The sequence below is a fragment of the Panicum virgatum genome, chromosome 1K, assembly GCF_016808335.1.
Source record: "Panicum virgatum strain AP13 chromosome 1K, P.virgatum_v5, whole genome shotgun sequence".
NCBI classification, from domain to species: Eukaryota; Viridiplantae; Streptophyta; class Magnoliopsida; order Poales; family Poaceae; genus Panicum; species Panicum virgatum.
Genome location: NC_053136.1, coordinates 1,225,914 through 1,243,664, shown reverse-complemented (window position 1 = coordinate 1,243,664; position 17,751 = coordinate 1,225,914). Strand labels below are relative to the sequence as shown.

Here is a 17,751-nt window from a genome sequence, read left to right as displayed (position 1 = left end):
GAGAGAGCCTCCCCTCTCCCTGCCGCCGCCGCCACTCCATTCTCACTAGCACCACTGCAACCTGCAAGCGAAGAGACGATCCCTCACTCAGCTCCCCGTGCGCCGCCCTCCACGCTCCCACGACTTGTCTGTTCTTCCTCTCGGCCCTCGGTCTTCCTTTCCTGGCGGCGACGACAGGGCGAGTTGCGCCGCTGCCCGTTGTTCGTCGAGCGACGGGCGCTTCGCCGGCGACGAACATCCGACAGCGGTATGCCTGCCTATTCCCCTCCCTTCCCATCCTGCTGCGCGAAATCAAACACCCAAACCTCTAACATGCGGTATTTGAATTCGGATCTGACCATGATTTGACCCCTAGCAGTTATTGGCGTGTCCTATACTGGTTCCGCCCCTCCCTTGAGGAGGAGAGGGAGGGAGGTAGATGAATAGAAGCATTTGCCACCACCTTCTCTCCCTCTGCAAAACGCTCAGGGAGCTCCAGAAACTCCACGCCCAGGCCGTTGCCCAGGGTCTCCACCCACGTCACCAGTCCGTTTCCTGCAAAATCTTCCGCTGCTATGCTGACTTTGGCCGCGCAGCTGATGCTCGCAAGCTGTTTGATGAGATCCCCCGCCCGGACCTCGTCTCCTTTACCAGCCTCATGTCCCTCCACATCCGGTTAGAGCGCCACCGCGCGGCTCTATCCTTGTTCTCGCGTGCTGTTGCCGATGGTCACCGCCCTGACGGCTTTGCTGTTGTCGGTGCCCTGTCGGCCTCTGGCGGGGCTGGTGACCACCAGGTTGGTAGGGCGGTGCACGGCCTGATTTTCCGGCTTGGATTGCACTCTGAAGTGGTAGTTGGAAATGCGCTGGTTGATATGTATAGTCGGTGTGGGAAGTTTGAGTCCGCACTACTCGTGTTTGATAGAATGTTTCTGAAAGATGAGATCACTTGGGGTAGCATGCTGCATGGTTACATTAAGTGTGCTGGTTTCGATTTGGCATTATCATTCTTTGATCAGATGCCTGTGAAGAGTGTAGTCGCTTGGACAGCGCTGATTACTGGTCACGTACAAGTCAGGTTGCCTGTACGGGCCCTTGAGCTTTTTGGTAGGATGGTACTGGAGGGCCATTGCCCTACTCATGTCACAATTGTGGGCGTACTCTCAGCTTGTGCTGACATTGGTGCGCTGGATCTAGGACGAATCATCCATGGATATGGAATAAAATGTAATGCTAGCTCAAACATAATTGTTAGCAATGCTCTGATGGATATGTATGCAAAGAGTGGAAGCGTTGAGATGGCATTTTCCGTATTCCAAGAAGTTCAATCAAAGGATGCTTTCACGTGGACTACTATGATCTCATGTTTCACTGTCCAGGGAGATGGGAGAAAAGCTCTTGAGCTCTTTTGGGACATGCTTAGGTCTGGTGTAGTTCCGAACAGTGTAACATTTGTTTCTGTTTTGTCTGCATGCAGCCATGCTGGACTAATAGAAGAAGGTAGACAGTTGTTTGGCACAATGCGTGAAATGTACGGTATTGATCCCCAGCTTGAGCACTATGGATGCATGGTTGATCTGTTAGCACGTGGAGGGATGCTAGAGGAAGCAGAAGCTCTTATAGTTGATATGAATGTGGAACCTGATATTGTTATATGGAGGTCACTTCTTAGTGCCTGCCTGGTTCATCGTAATGCTAGGTTGGCTGAGATTGCTGGAAAGGAAATTATGAAGAGAGAACCAGGGGATGATGGGGTTTATGTGCTTCTTTGGAACATGTATGCCTCATCAAATAAATGGAGAGAAGCTCGAGCGATAAGGCAGCAAATGTTGACTAGGAAGATCTTCAAAAAACCAGGGTGTAGTTGGATAGAAGTTGATGGTGTTGTCCATGAATTCTTGGTAGAGGACAAGACACACGATGCTCGAAGGGAAATTTATGAAACCTTGGAGTACATGAATAGGCAGTTTAAGATGGATCTTAGATCACACTCATGGGAACAACATAGTTCATCCTTCTTTGTTGATGGGGAAATAATTGTATAGATTCTAGATTCATATACTGTCCATTTCTAGTGTAATTGATTCATATGAGTCGTCCCACGAAATAGCCTTTTTGTTCCTAAATTGAATTTAATAATCTTATTATAATTGGGAGCTTACTGATTTGTCTCCATGTGACTCTAGATCAAAATTGTAGGCATTCAATTCTTGTAAATTGATGGAAAGGCATTATAATAAATATTATGGGATTGCTTTTACATGTTTTATTTCAAACACAAAGTTTCAAAGAAATTTATTCTAAATAGCGTGCTGTTCTCCTTTAGTTTATGAATTTGTAATAACTGTGTTTAATGAGCTCGGTGTAAAGAAGAGCAAGACAGATAGATACATAACTTTTATTTATTGAGTTGATTCCTCTCCTTTTTTGGCTATTTTACTGCATTGTACTCCCTCCGTTCCAATAGGTCATTTTCAGTTTTCTAGATGCATAATTTTTACTATGTATCTAGATGTAGGGTATATCTGGTGCATAGCGAAAGCTATGTACGAAAGCCAAAACGACCTGTAATTTGGGATGGAGTATTCTCTTTATGGAAATGTTTCATTCAGCTTTTTCCTACATTATGATGCATGATTATGCATGTCACATTTTTTTAATTGTGATTCTGTTATTGTTAGATGTGTTCTGGAGATGAGATCGATGGAGATGCAAGTGTTGGACATAATGGTTTCAAGGATATAAGGCGCTACAATTGTGAGTTTTGCACTGTTGTCAGGTCAAAGAAATGCCTGATTCAAGCTCACATGGTTGAACATCATAAGGTACAAGCATTCTGTAATATATTAGATGCATGTGCCCGTGCCTTTATCCTTGATAATGGCTGTATTGATATCCATATGTTTATCTTATTTGTAGTCTTGTATCAGTTTGTTCTCTTGAGCTAGCTATATTAACATCATTTAACTTTGTAATGGCTGCCTTGCAAAACTTGGAATAATTCTTGTATCATGAAACCCACTATTCCAGCTACATTATCATTGTTTTGGAGCATTGCAATAATTCCAGAGTTTTCTCCAAAATGTATCTGCAGGATGAACTGGACAAATCAGAAACTTACAACTCCAATGGGGAAAAGATTGTTTGTGAGGAGGAACATAGGTGCCTAGAGTGTGGAGCTTGTTTCCAGAAACCAGCTCATCTGAAGCAGCACATGCAAAGTCACTCAAATGAGGTTGGTATTCGATATTCATCATCTCTAAGTCCAATATGAGCTGTCTTCTTTTATAGTTTTGGCACTGATGGACCAAAACATGTCAGATTTTAGATTTAATAAAGAACATGCTTTAAACATATTCTATGCATTTATCAGGCTCACTGTAGCATTGTTATTTTACTACTTGATTCACTAAATACAGTTGTTTTGCAGGATATAGATAGTTAACAGCGTGAAGCATTGGATCCCATTTAAAGAACTCCAAAATGCGATGAGGCAATTTTTCATCTTGTCTGAACTAGTAACAGGTTGGGATGACCACCTGTGAAGCTTCAACAAGATTGCTTCCTTCACGCTCATTGAGTAGGTTTGTCCTTGTACAAAATTTCCTTTTCTTTTTACCATGGTGCTCATTGGATAAACATTGCATCCCTTAATTTCTAATGATGGAATTACTTCTTGCCCTTAACACGCATGATAGTTCTATGGTTGACAGTGCTAATTTGTATGGCACCTTTTGTTATGGATGAATTCAGTGAATTTGGGAGTTCATTTCCTCCTTTGTTTCCTTATTCTTTATTTGTTTATTTGGGCCTCTAACTTTGGGAGCCTTTGGCAATCTGGCAATCCAACATCAAAAATATCATCTCAGAAATCTTGGGCCTTCGCAAAAAGGGCTCCTTTAGCTTGTTATGGTGTTGAATTTTGTTCCTTGACATTAAGCACTTGACTGCTGCAAAGATTAGATGCATATGGATCCTTTGTGGATAAGGCTTGAAATATCGTCCTTCCAGTCTGCTATGTCTTCACAGGCTTCCTCATGGAGTCGAGAAGATACTTGAGGATCCAATATCAAAATGTCACCTCAGAAAGCTGGGGCCATTCTTCATTGGTTCTCAGCTCGCTATGGTGACAATAGTCCTTTACCCTGTCACCGTGCAAGGAAAAAACAATGTACTGAAGTGAAGTGCTGAACTTGGTCTTGTGCTGTAAGTAGTATATGGACTCTCTGGAGATAAGGGTGGGATATCCTCCCTTCATTCTGCCATGTCTTCACAGGCTTCCTTATGGGAGATTTAAGAAGATGCTTGAGGATCCAATATTAAAATGTCGTCTCAGAAAGCTAGGGCCATTCTTCTTTGGTTCTCAGCTCGCTATGGTGACAATAGTCCTTGTATAGTAGTACTCACAAAGCTGATTTTTTTTTTGCTTTGTTATATTTCTGTTGCTTGCTTCACATGACGTTACATAGTTTAGAAGTATATTGTTTTTACCTTTTTTGTTTAGAGCTTTTTCTTCTATTTCTGTGTTACACTGTTTTTTCTTAATGTTATTCTTTTTCTGCGACCGTGATGTTATTCTGAACATGATGTTATTCGATTTTAACAACTACAGCGAAAAGATGTTGCTAACAGTTCCTCTGTGGTTCCCTCATCGTAATCCAGTAGCGTTTATGATTCTGGGTTGTTTTAGATAATTGATTGGTTAAAATGTTTGAAGCATTTACCAAAGTTGTAAACATACAAGAATGGAAATATTTTGTTCTTAACCCATGTTCTTGCTTTGGTTGTAGAGACTCTTCATTTGCCAACTCGAAGACTGCCCCTTCAGCTATAAAAGGAAGGACCACTTGAATAGACACATGCTTAAGCATCAGGGCAAGTTGTTCAGTTGCACTGTGGACGGTTGTGATAGGAGATTCAGTATCAAGGCAAATATGCAACGGCATGTTAAGGAGTTCCATGACGATGTTAAGGAATTCCATGACAATGAAAATGTCACTAAAAGCAACCAGCAGTTTATTTGCAAAGAGGAGGGCTGTAACAAGGCTTTCAAGTATCTCTCAAAGTTGAAGAAACATGAGGAGTCACATGGTATGTCAATACTACCAGAAATATAATTAGGATATTAAATTGAATTAACTGAAACTTATTTGCTGTTATGTTCATCAGGACTGTTCAATTTTTTTTACAGCTTTTGGTATCTCCAAATTTGAGTGCTTTTATGTGATGTTTTTCTTGCAGTCAAATTGAACTATACTGAGGTAGTGTGCTGTGAACCGGGCTGCATGAAGATGTTCACAAATGTTGAATGCCTGAGGGCTCATAACCAATCTTGCCATCAGCATGTTCAGTGTGAGATATGTGGGAAAAAGCACCTGAAGAAGAACATCAAGCGGCACCTACAAGCCCATGACGAGGTGGCCTCCGGTGAAAGAATCAAATGCACCTTTGATGGTTGTGATCGCTCCTTTTCCAGTGTAAGCAATATTTTATAGATTCTCAAGTGCACTTGGCGATGTCTCCTTTCAGTCCAATACTTAACTGTTTTGCAGATTTTGAACTGAAATGTTCATGTGTTCCTTTGCAGAAATCAAATCTGACTAAGCATAAGAAGGCATGCCATGACCGAATGAAACATTTCACATGCCGAGTTGCTGGGTGTGGCAAGGTGTTCACCTACAAGCACGTTAGGGACAACCATGAGAAATCCAGCGCACATGTATATGTTGAGGTTAGTGCCACTACCTGACTCGTATAATTTTCAAGCTAATAGACAAGCTAGTCCACTACCTGACTTTGCCACGTTACGCTAGTCGTTAGAGTTAATGCTGCTCGTGTCCTGTGATCAAATCATGTGAACCTGTCAGTAACAAGCTACCACATGCAGGGAGACTTTGAGGAGATGGACGAGCAGCTGCGCTCGCGACCGAGAGGTGGACGGAAGAGGAAAGCACTGACGGTGGAGACATTGACACGCAAGAGGGTGACGATTCCTGGTGAGGCATCATCACTGTTAGATGGGGCGGAGTATCTAAGCTGGTTGCTATCAGGTGGTGATGAAGCTCAGTAGCCTGCGGCGTCTTTTGCTATGTTGGGAAAGGTGTCACACTGTACATGGGTATATTTTAGGGTATGTAAAGCCGGTGCAGTTTGGTTCCCAAAAAAAAAAAAAAAGCTGGTGCAGTTTGGTGGTGGTGGTGTGTGTGTGCTGCAGCTGATCTAATATTAGTAGTTAGTACAGGAGCGCTCGAGTTTTGTAAGGAACTTGTTATCTCTGTTGTAGTTTGTGGCAGTAGTGTATTTTGACCATTTCACTTTTAAATGAAAAGTCTGATATGAGCTATGTTTGTTGGAAGAATTCTGCCGTCTATTGGAAGATTCTCGGAAGATTCTTGCTTTTCAATTATGTGTTTTCTTGTTGGAGTCATTTGGTGGTTGTGAAGAACTAGTTAAGAATTCTCCTGCTCCGAGGCTGATACTGAGTCATGATCTATTGCCAGACCGTTTAATTCTCTGGGAAGGATCAGTTGTAAAATCCCTAATTATTTATGCAAAACCAACGTACTTTCCTGGTAAAAACTTCTGCCACAATGAAGGCTTATGATTGGTTGCTGAACCCTGCCTTTAAACGCACGAAATTCAAGCAAGGGAGCGGAAATCGCATTGAGTTCAGTCTTTCTCCTTGCTGCAGCCTGCATGCATGTATAGGTACGCCCTGAAGCTGGAGAAATGACGGGCATGAAGCGGAAGCGCAGTCCCTGGCGGACCCCTGATGTAACTTTGGTGCCGCCTCCGTGTCGCTGCTTAATTAGATAGCCTTAATTGGCTCCATCCAAGGATCTACCCCTAAGGTAATTTGATTTACCTTCGGAGCTTGATCTTGCAATTGACTCGCATGGCCCTTTTGCTTTGCTTTGCAAGAAAGCCACACCAAGGTTGGAGGCCTGGCACCTTTTGGTACGAAGGTTAAGTCTCTAGCCTTGTGGCCTGGTCCACTCTCTGCTATATACTATAATAACTTTGCCCTAAAATAAGTGTACTAGGCATCATTTTTTTTATCTGCATGGAAATTGGGTCTATGTCTATTATTCGCCAAAGGTTCATCTGCACAATATTTGAAATACAACAAACTAACAATATTTTGAAACTACTTTCAAGGATAAATCTCTTACTAGGGTAAATGTGCGTGCGTGTATTCGGAAGTATGCTTCACATAAGCGCCTAGCATCCATACTATATTTAAAGCAGTGATGAATTGTTTCGATCAGTCTTCTTTCTTCTAAAAGTGATTTATTTTGCGAGAATTTTCCAACCGCTCTGTCGATTTTTTATTCAGGAAAAAAAACACACAAAAAGTGCCTGAGAAGAACCCGTGGGGGTGGGCTCACATGTCAATTGGCCGGTAGGAGCACGAGCCACGCGGCACGCCTCTCCCGCGTCCCGACCATTCCGAGTCCACCGCGCGAGGGGGCCAGCCACGCGACCCCAGCCAATCCCACGGCTCCGAGCGGAGGCGGCCCGTCCCGGCCGTCGGATGCGCTGCACGGACGGCCGCGGCGCCCCCAGCACAGAGGCCACCGCGATTGGCTCGGGATTCCACGCGTCTCTCTCCTATTGGCCCAGGTCGGAGGCATGACGTCCCGGCCAGCGCGACGGGCGCCGCGAGATCCCGAGCCCCCGTTCACGGCAGCCCACTTTATAAGCCGCGGTCTCTCTCTCTCTCCCCCCCCCACCATCAGACTCGTCAGTTCGAAACCAAGGATCAGAAGCCCACCCCCCACGAAGAGCGGAGAAGCTTCCAGAGGAGAGGGAGCGCGTTGGTGCTGCGGCTGGTCGTGGTGCGGCCATGGATCGGGTTCGCGGATCCGCGTTCCTGCTCGCCGTCCTGCTCGCAGGTACGCGATCTCCTCTCGTCCCCCCCCCCCCCCCTGCGGGGTTTCTCTGGGGGGTTTTGCGTGCTCGTTTGTTTCATTTGCTACGGGATCTGCGATTGGGTTAGGTTTACTGTTGCTCTGGCCTCGATCTGCGATGTTTACATACGAATGAGTTGGGTGATGAATTGAGGAGATATGATTGGTAGCGACTAGTGAGGCCGGTGGATCAGAAAAGCTGGTCACTCGGGTTCGAAGACTGGGTGCTCAGTTTGATAATTGATAGGATCCTCTAGCCTGTTAATGTGATCTAGGGTTTACAACCTTGTTTCTAGTACCGCCTTGATATAATACTTCTAGGTAGTTCTGTTGCGCGAGGAATGGAGTCTAGTGAATGCGATTTCCCCCCTACAAAACTCGGTTGCACTGGCTCTGACTGAGCTCTCGCAGTAGCTAGCTGTTTGATTACATGTAATTGCCCTGATGCCTCGATCTTGTGACTGGCTTGATCGGGATCATGGTATAACAAAGAGTTTGCGCTGTAATTTAAGTGTATGAAGCAAACTGTGTGATTTTCATCTCATGTCCTAAACATCCAAGGGCATTGGATTTGGAATTGGAATAAATATAACAGGCTAGTTTCACCCCTTAGTGTGGAACATTCAGTTTCAGTGGAGTAGTAGGGATGTATCTGCATTGGCTCTTTACTGGTGTCTGTGTTGCCACAATTACATTTCAGTTGTAGTTGCTGTATATGTTCTGGTAATGTTCAGGGCAACCGCATGGTCATTGTCACTTAATCATTCTTGTTCTGTATGCAGGATCCCTGTTTGCATTCTCAGTTGCAAAGGAGGAGACCAAGAAGCTCGGAACTGTGATTGGTATTGATCTCGGTACCACCTACTCCTGTGTCGGTGTCTACAAGAACGGTCATGTCGAGATCATCGCCAATGACCAGGGTAACCGTATCACACCCTCATGGGTTGCCTTCACCGATAGTGAGAGGCTCATCGGTGAGGCTGCCAAGAACCAGGCAGCTGTCAACCCTGAAAGGACCATCTTCGACGTCAAGCGTCTGATCGGAAGAAAGTAACACCTCTCTCCCACAACCTATTTATCACATTTCTTCTTTCTGAGGATGTCTGGTGTCCTAACTGTAATCCCGATTGTTCAGGTTTGAGGACAAGGAAGTCCAGAGGGACATGAAACTTGTTCCCTACAAGATTGTTAACAAGGATGGTAAGCCCTACATTCAGGTCAAGATCAAGGATGGAGAGAACAAGGTCTTCAGCCCTGAGGAGATCAGTGCCATGATTCTTGGCAAGATGAAGGATACTGCTGAGGCATACCTTGGCAAGAAGATCAATGATGCTGTTGTCACTGTCCCTGGTTAGTAACTGTTCTGCAGGTTACCTGTTGTGGTTCTTATATCAATGCTGTGGCTTACATTTTTCTGCTCTGTTTTCAGCGTACTTCAACGATGCGCAGAGGCAGGCAACCAAGGATGCTGGTGTCATTTCCGGCCTCAATGTTGCTAGGATCATCAATGAGCCAACTGCTGCTGCTATTGCCTATGGTTTGGACAAGAAGGGTGGCGAGAAGAACATCCTTGTCTTCGACCTTGGTGGTGGTACTTTCGATGTCAGCATCTTGACCATTGACAATGGTGTGTTTGAGGTGCTTGCCACCAACGGTGACACCCATCTTGGAGGTGAGTGAAATGTTTTTTTTTTGTCATTAAGTCAGCTGACTGTACAGTACATAGCTGTTGAGTACTATTAAATCATGATAATGACATACATTCATAGGCTTCTTGAGAACTTGTATGGCTATGATTCAGACATCATTGTAATTATATACAAGCTGTCTGCATTTAAATATATTATGATACATGCTCTGCTTTGAGATGAATTAATCAATCATAAATGTGGTTTTTACATTGAATCTGGTCTGCATCCTTTCTTGACATTCATTGCTTCAGCTCTGTGAATTATTACATGAGTAATCTGCTAGAACATTTATTTACTGTGAACTTGTATTGTTGTTGGCATGACTGATGCTGAGTTGTATCTTTTCTTCAGGTGAGGACTTTGACCAGAGGATCATGGAGTACTTCATCAAGTTGATCAAGAAGAAGTACAGCAAGGACATCAGCAAGGACAACCGTGCTCTTGGAAAGCTGAGGAGGGAAGCTGAGCGTGCCAAGAGAGCCCTCAGCAACCAGCACCAGGTCCGTGTTGAGATTGAGTCCCTCTTCGACGGGACCGATTTCTCGGAGCCGCTGACCCGTGCCAGGTTCGAGGAGCTGAACAACGATCTGTTCCGCAAGACCATGGGCCCTGTCAAGAAGGCCATGGAGGATGCTGGCCTTGAGAAGAGCCAGATCCACGAGATTGTCCTTGTTGGTGGAAGCACCAGGATTCCCAAGGTCCAGCAGCTCCTCAGGGACTACTTTGATGGCAAGGAGCCGAACAAGGGTGTAAACCCTGATGAAGCTGTTGCTTATGGTGCTGCGGTGCAGGGAAGCATCTTGAGCGGCGAGGGTGGTGACGAGACCAAAGGTTTGTCTCATCTTTCTGTGTTCCCTTTCTGACTGCTAGCAGACAGTTAATTAGTTATCATCCTGCTTACACCAGTGTGGTTTTTTGCCTTTATGCAGATATCCTTCTCCTTGACGTTGCTCCCCTGACCCTTGGTATTGAGACTGTTGGAGGAGTCATGACCAAGTTGATCCCCAGGAACACAGTCATCCCCACCAAGAAGTCACAGGTGTTCACCACCTACCAGGACCAGCAGACCACTGTCTCCATCCAGGTAATGACGAGCAGCCTGCTTTGCCTCTGCTGGAAATTCCACTATGAGCTGTGTCCTATATAGGTGGTAACCTGCTTTATCTGCATCTCTGCAGGTCTTTGAGGGTGAGCGCAGCATGACCAAGGACTGCCGCCTTCTTGGCAAGTTCGATCTCTCTGGCATTCCACGAGCTCCCAGGTGCGTTGCTGCTATCCAGGAAAGAGATAATAGTCTGTGTGTTTAACCTGGTGAATGAATGAGTCCAGTGTTGTCTGACCGATGATGGTATGTTAATTTTGCAGGGGCACTCCCCAGATTGAGGTGACCTTCGAGGTTGATGCCAACGGTATCCTGAACGTGAAGGCTGAGGACAAGGGCACTGGCAAGTCAGAGAAGATCACGATCACCAACGAGAAGGGCCGCCTGAGCCAGGAGGAGATTGACCGCATGGTCCGGGAGGCGGAGGAGTTTGCCGAGGAGGACAAGAAGGTGAAGGAGAAGATCGACGCCCGGAACCAGCTTGAGACGTATGTGTACAACATGAAGAACACAATCGGCGACAAGGACAAGCTGGCTGACAAGCTGGAGAGCGAGGAGAAGGAGAAGGTGGAGGAGGCCCTCAAGGAGGCCCTGGAGTGGCTGGACGATAACCAGTCGGCCGAGAAGGAGGACTACGAGGAGAAGCTCAAGGAGGTGGAGGCCGTGTGCAACCCCATCATCTCGGCCGTGTACCAGAGGTCCGGCGGTGCCCCGGGTGGTGGTGCTGACGGCGAGGGCGGTGTTGATGACGACCATGATGAGCTGTAGATGGTTCTGGAAAGCCAAATTTTGTAATGGTGTTTAGGGGGGGCATATGAATGACTCTTGGGGCCGGCGGGAAAGTTACGGAGACTAATCTTTCTTTCTCTGAATGGATGCATCGCTGCTCTGTCTCTAGTCTTCTGAGTGTAGAACTCTTTTATTTTTGCTTGTGATTTTTCTTCTACTAGAGGATTCGAATCAGAATTTATGTGAAGAAAAAAAAGATGCTTCGGAATTTATCTTTGGTTGCCTCCGCTCTGCTTGCTAAGTAGCTGGTGCCACTTTATGAATCTGGATTGAATGGTGATGTGGTTGAAGTAAAGCTGATTGCTTTGAACGCAACCCAGTAGGATTGGAAACCAAGGGTTTTGTGCCGCTTTCTTTCTTCCTTCCTTCCTTTTTGATTTTTTTTTTCAAAACCGAATTTGACAAACCAAAAGGCGACTGCTACAGATCGATTGGCCCCAACCCAAGTATTTCGGGCCATGGAGGAGTTGTGCTTGATCGTCCTGCGACGAAGCTGGCTAGCTGGCTAGGTTGTTCAGTGAGTGAGTAGTCGCTTTGGCTAGGTTGTTCACTCAGTGAGTAGTCGCTTTTATGTTCCCTTGTCCCAACTTTTATTTAGGAATCTAGTAAAAGGTGGTAGTCGTAACATCAAGTGTAACTCGAAACTGTTTTTTTCTATCTTAATATAAAGAAGCGAAAGCTCTCTTGCATTTTCGAAAAATAAATAAATAAATCAGTTTGAAAAGTTTAGATGATTAAGTTGAACAAGAGTGGTGCCCCGTCCATGCATGTCCTTATTATGAAGTGGGAACTGGGAAGTGAGAATCTGCTCCGCGTGCAAACCTCGCTCGCTCCATTTTGCCGGCAGACAAAACTCAGATATACATAGCATTCCAAAACAGAGGTGAGCAGCATGCTAGCATCAGCAGTAGGGAGCTCCTATCTATCTTGACATTCATCTTTAAAGTTCACTTTGGTCTAATTATCTGCTGCAAACATGTTCAATATTTTATTGGGATTAACTCAACATTTTATTAAACGTATTCAACATTTGGCTTTTAAAATATTGAAATTGTAAAAGACAAATGTTGAAAACACTAAAATAGAGATGTTGAAGGTTTCTTCTCCGGCGAGGTCGAGGTGAGGTTTTCTTCTCCGACGGCGGCGTGCGCGGCCACAGCGCCGGCAGCAGCAGGCAGCGCAGCGCAGCACAGCAACGCAGCAGCCGCAGCGCGCAGCAGGCGAAGCACGGGCTTAGGGGCGGCGGTGGCGCATGGCGAGAAAGCGGGTAGGAGGAGAAAGGCCAGAGTTAAAATTCAATAAATGAGATAGTTTGCACAAATCTCAAATACTAAAAGGTGGAGATTTTTTTTTTGGAAAATGTATAGAATTCTCGTAAGCAGCAGGCAGAACGGAACACAAGAGTAAGAAAAGGCCAAGCGGCCGGCCGTCCGGATGGCCCATATAATATGTAAACGGGTGGATTTTTCTCTGTAGCGCTGGGCTGGCATGGCAGATGATGTCGTCTAGGCCCAATACTAGAGGCTAGGCTGGTACAGGCCTCAAAACACCTAAGATCCCTCCCCTCTAGGCAGAGAAGAAAATGTTGGGGGTGGTAGGATGTAAAATTAAAAATGGTGTCCCAGCATCAAATAAAAAACTATTTTCTTAATCCCAAAAGAAAAAGAAGAGAATAAACTGTATTCTCACGATCCAAGAGATCGATTTGATGACTGACCACACCGTCGTACGTCGTCACTTCAGGTAGCCTTCTCAGTAAATTAAAAAAAGAAAAAATGAGAGGGAGAAAATCTTAGCCGGTTGTTGATTCCAACACGCAAATCGACCTTGTGCTGATGAGAGATGAGCATGAGAAGAGAATTGCTAGCAAGACGAGGGGCATGCGCATGCAACGATACTTTTGTGACGGGGATGGAGCTAGACAGGTTTGTCCGCGCGCTCGTTCTTCCAAGGCGCAGACGAGGATCTTCGATCCAGACCGCTCGTATTCGATCGGACGGCTGCCACGAGTCGCACGGTCGCTGTGTCCACCGAGGTAGCCGTCAGTCACCGAGCGAATCATGCATGTGCAAGTAGCTTCTTGGATTTGGACTAGCAGCATGTACACGGGAAAGTCATAGGTGTACCTTGCGGTCATGACAGATTTACGTCCATCGTGAAGCCAATCGTGTGAGATCCTGTCCCCACATGGCGTATACAAGTGATATTTTATTTTTTTTACCATATACCTACCTTTACTGCCACCGATGGAATCTCGAGCTGACACATGAGCACATAAAGTTACTTTGAGACATGCAAAAAGCTGACTCACTCTGTACCACTTATTTAAAAAACTACCATTGCACATGGCCACTTATTTGATTAATGGTCCAACTATTTGAACATAAACCAAGGTACCATATTTTTTTAATTTAACTGGTGACCTATTTATTTGAACACAAATCAAGGTACCATTTTGATATACACATTGATACTGCATACGAAGAACCCATGAACACACATCTTGCTCATGAGAAAAAAATATCAAGAGAAATAAAATTAAAATTCTCATGTATCAGCTTTGTTCAACTGAAATATTTTTTTAACCCATGTATACTAGAAACTTTAATGTACAACTAAATCTCAACGTATTAAAAGTAGTTGATCTATAATTTATTATAAATCAGAATAGGTACACAACAAATTTCAAAAAACAAACATTCACAACAACGCACTAATAAAATAAAAATAATATTTATTCACAGCCATCTTCTCTCTTGTACAGTACAATTAAATAGAAGAAACATAAAATCAAATCATAAGTACACTAATAAAATCAGGTACCTCAGGACACTAATATGTACACCATGTTACACTTTCTTGCATAATAAAATATCAGGTATATAAAAAATCAAATCATAATCACACTAATAAAATTAGGTACCTCAGGACACTCATATGTACACCATGGTACGCTTTCTTGCATAATAAAATACCAAGTACACTAATTGTGAATATACTAGGTATGGAAACTCCAAAAACAAGGCACGAGAACTGCCTGGTGAGCCTGAACAGCATCTCGGCTACCTCAATCTCTTCCTGGTTGAAAGATAGAGACTTCGACATCTTCGGCAGCGGCGGTTGTGGACGGCTGTGGTGCAGTTGTTGAACGAGCTGGTGCTGGGGATGGTCATGGCCACTGCTTCAGCGCTGGCCCTGAACGAGCCAGTTGCAGAGCTTGCAGATCTCAAATTCTCCATGAAGAGATTCTGCGAAATAATTCCAATCGAAGGCCAAACAAAGAGCCGGAACAATTCAAATAGAATAATTGGTGAAGAAACTCAAATGCGAAGCATCAGCGGATTATGGCCATTTCGAACGAGTAGTATATTCAAAGAAACAACTGAATCGGAGAGAACCCAGTACCACGCGCCGGCCTTCGTGTTGCCGGGATGCCCGAGCCGTGTGCCGGCTTGCGCGGCCGCGCTTGCGCACCTGAGCCGTGTGGTGGCGCTGCAGGATGCCAGCCACGGTCAAAGCAGCAGCCACAGCCGCGGCGAGAGCTAGCTCGTCTTGGGGTCGTCGGGGCGGCCGCCGAGCCACCGTCCTGGCAGCTCGCACACACGGGGTTCTCCGTCTTCTCGTCGCCGGCGCCGAACGAGTGGAGTGGGACGCTGACCGGCGGAGAGGCGCAAGCGGTTGTGCGCGGCGTCGGGACGGCCTCCTGTTGCCCAGGACACCCGGTCTGCAAGGCGCCGCCCACGCACTGCTGCAGATGGCCTGCTCGGTGGCCGCGGCAGCCGGCACGCCGGGGACCGGGGCGCCGGCGGCCTCGCTGGAGGACGATGGAGGCGGTCTCGCCAGACTAGGACAACGCTGCGGCCGCCAAGCACGCGGTGCCGCTGCTTTCGACCTCCCCGCCGCTGCTCTTGTTCTTGTGGCAGAACCACCTGAATTATCCCGGCTCAAGTGCGCAGGACATCACCATAAAGGCAACACCAGCTCAAACGCACTTCAAACAGAACAATTCTTGGTCTGTCGGGTAACATCCCGATACAACCACCGGTTCTCGGATCGAACAAGCATACCCCGCACGAAGGCGAGTCCAGAGATATTACAACCACAATTTTACAACACAGGCAAAGTAATGATTACAAACCAGTTCAAACCATTATTACAAAAACCAACTTTAGTAAAACAGTTATACAAGCCTTAAGTGTAAAACTTCAGAGTTAAAACAGCGGAAGATAACACACGACGGCTACAACACGTCGCAAAAGTATACCAGGCTAGCCCAACCATGGTATCACTCGTCAGGGTCATTGCCGGCCGAAGACGTATCCCACTCTACGGACCAGCCAGGAGGCAAAGAGCAGGGATAGGTCAAGCTAGCGATCTGATCCTCAAAACTCATACCTGAAAAAGGGTTTCAACAGCAAGGCTGAGTATTCTAATACTCAGCAAGTCTTAACCGTCAACGGGTATAAGTAGCCCACTTTAGCTAGACTATGCAAGGTTTTGTGAGGCTCTGGTTTTCCATTTGCTGAAAAGCAATAAAGAGTAGATCCTTACTTTCAAGTTTTAGCTTTCAAGATTCTAGTTGATTAACCATTCTATGTAAGCCACTACTATCCAATCATTGTAGAACTTCTAAGCAAGCATCAAGATTGATCATAATATTGTTGCTCTTATTACTCTGTGTGGCAAAGGGATCAAGCAGTCCCAAACTGTGAGAAGCAGACGATTCGAATCGAATTTCTTAACCTGGCCAGGTAGACCTAACACACACGTCTGGAACACCGTCGGGTCGTTCCCAAACAACCATTTACCTTTCATTCCGGCTTGTGGATAGGGTCACTCTCCCCGACTACAGGGCACCAACTTCCTCCCTGCAGCCGCGGTGTTGCGCAACATAAACATAAATAAAACCTATCTCTAAGAGAGAGTGAAAGGTATATCCACTCCCCGGTCCAATCGGTTACTAGGCTTGCCGCGTACCATATTTACGGCATGTGGCTAGTACGTTCAAAAACTTAACCACCGTTACCACACACCGCAACCTTAGCAAGTTCATCAACACAGACGAGGTCTCACATAAGGTCATGATATCGAACACAACCCCGTCTGTCGTCCTTATATTGATAACAGAAAGGTAAACAAGCAATTCCTATAGAACTAGCGAGTGACAGGCAATCACTCGACTTTTACCGGTCCTATAAGCTTAGCAAGTAGTCGAACTCAAGTCTAGTGTTCAGTACATAGGTTCCTAGGATCATGCATCTAGGGTTTCAATTCAAAACCTAAGAACTGTAAATGCATAAGCAAGTAATAACAGTAAATGATAATAATTTGAAATATAGGTTATGTCCGGGGCTTGCCTTCTCGGTAGTCACTAACTATTTCAGCCCTAGGCTCTTCCGAACTTTGGTCCGGGGCTTCAGTTAGTATAGTAGTGTTCGCTTGAGCTTCGAGATCACCTCCTTCGAAATCCGGGATTAGCTCCTACGTTCCGTCCGATAAAGCAGTCGTATCTATATGTAATGCAAAAACAATATTATAAACACACATGGACAATCATTTATAGAGTAGTAACTCAACAAATCTAACTACACAAGGCATCATGATCAACAGCACAAGAAAGCTATACTAACTTCCTAAACGAGTGGGAGTTGTTTCCTAAAGCAAGTAAACTATGGTTTGCTAATAAATAAACAACTCAGAGCACAAATAGTAATAAATTTAGCAAAACATTACCCTAAACATAACATGAACAGATTAGACTATCCTGTAAAAATCATGCCAAAACATGTAGCCAATTATTCATAACAATTCAATCATTCAGACCACACCTAGAACAAGATTGAATTACACAGGCTAAACCATAGCAAAACAGAATCTCAAAATTTAACAGAAGGCCTACACAGGGATGAGTTAGCAACGGTGAATTTTTCATGATTTTATCTACACATAAACAATTCTGAGAAAATAAACAAAAAAGACATCAGATTAACAAGATTCATTTTTAGCTCCTGTTCTACTCATTAATTGGGTCTCAAACTTCACGGACAAGCCAAACTATTCAAAAAGATCACTCATAAATATTTGCATGATTTATCATCAGCATAAACTATTTATCATAATTAAAATCTATTAAACAAGGATTAAATCAAATAAATAGCTACACATGAGAACTGACCACGAAATATTTATAGAAACACTATATTCACACGAGTAATTCACCATAAAAATTTCACTGCAATACATGGCTTCAAACAATAGTTAAGAAAAAGATAAAACAACTA

General features: G+C 44.9%; 2 protein-coding genes across 3 annotated transcripts; both read left to right on the top strand.

Moving 5' to 3' along the window:
• Window positions 1-6: 6 nt before the first annotated feature.
• On the top strand, window positions 7-6,336 carry LOC120698053 (transcription factor IIIA-like). 2 transcript variants are annotated; one of them, XM_039981615.1, is made up of 7 exons: window positions 14-247; window positions 2,660-2,803; window positions 3,073-3,213; window positions 4,769-5,069; window positions 5,220-5,455; window positions 5,566-5,709; window positions 5,866-6,336. In XM_039981615.1, the coding sequence occupies exons 2-7, from the start codon at window positions 2,660-2,662 to the stop codon at window positions 6,046-6,048; spliced, it is 1,149 nt and encodes a 382-aa protein (XP_039837549.1). In that variant the 5' UTR covers window positions 14-247; the 3' UTR covers window positions 6,049-6,336. The 2 variants fall into 2 exon arrangements, with proteins under 2 accessions (XP_039837480.1, XP_039837549.1); XM_039981546.1 differs by lacking the exons at window positions 2,660-2,803; window positions 3,073-3,213; window positions 4,769-5,069; ... (1 more) ...; window positions 5,566-5,709; window positions 5,866-6,336 and adding an exon at window positions 359-2,238 and having other exon boundaries at window positions 7-247.
• Window positions 6,337-7,665: 1,329 nt separating this feature from the next.
• On the top strand, window positions 7,666-11,682 carry LOC120697631 (heat shock 70 kDa protein BIP1-like). Its single transcript, XM_039980950.1, has 8 exons — window positions 7,666-7,873; window positions 8,671-8,938; window positions 9,024-9,238; window positions 9,318-9,560; window positions 9,931-10,410; window positions 10,509-10,663; window positions 10,758-10,840; window positions 10,945-11,682. Exons 1-8 carry the CDS (start codon window positions 7,825-7,827, stop codon window positions 11,447-11,449), a joined length of 1,998 nt encoding a protein of 665 aa, XP_039836884.1. The 5' UTR covers window positions 7,666-7,824; the 3' UTR covers window positions 11,450-11,682.
• Window positions 11,683-17,751: the final 6,069 nt, after the last annotated feature.

Excerpts from the sequence above, each read along its gene's own strand:
- LOC120697631 (XM_039980950.1), top strand. The coding sequence starts at position 7,825 with ATGGATCGGGTTCGCGGATCCGCGTTCCTGCTCGCCGTCCTGCTCGCA. Across the intron at positions 10,411-10,508 it reads GGGTGGTGACGAGACCAAAG|ATATCCTTCTCCTTGACGTT; the intron begins GTTTGTCTCATC and ends GCCTTTATGCAG. Across the intron at positions 10,841-10,944 it reads GGCATTCCACGAGCTCCCAG|GGGCACTCCCCAGATTGAGG; the intron begins GTGCGTTGCTGC and ends TTAATTTTGCAG.
- LOC120698053 (XM_039981546.1), top strand. The coding sequence starts at position 419 with ATGAATAGAAGCATTTGCCACCACCTTCTCTCCCTCTGCAAAACGCTC.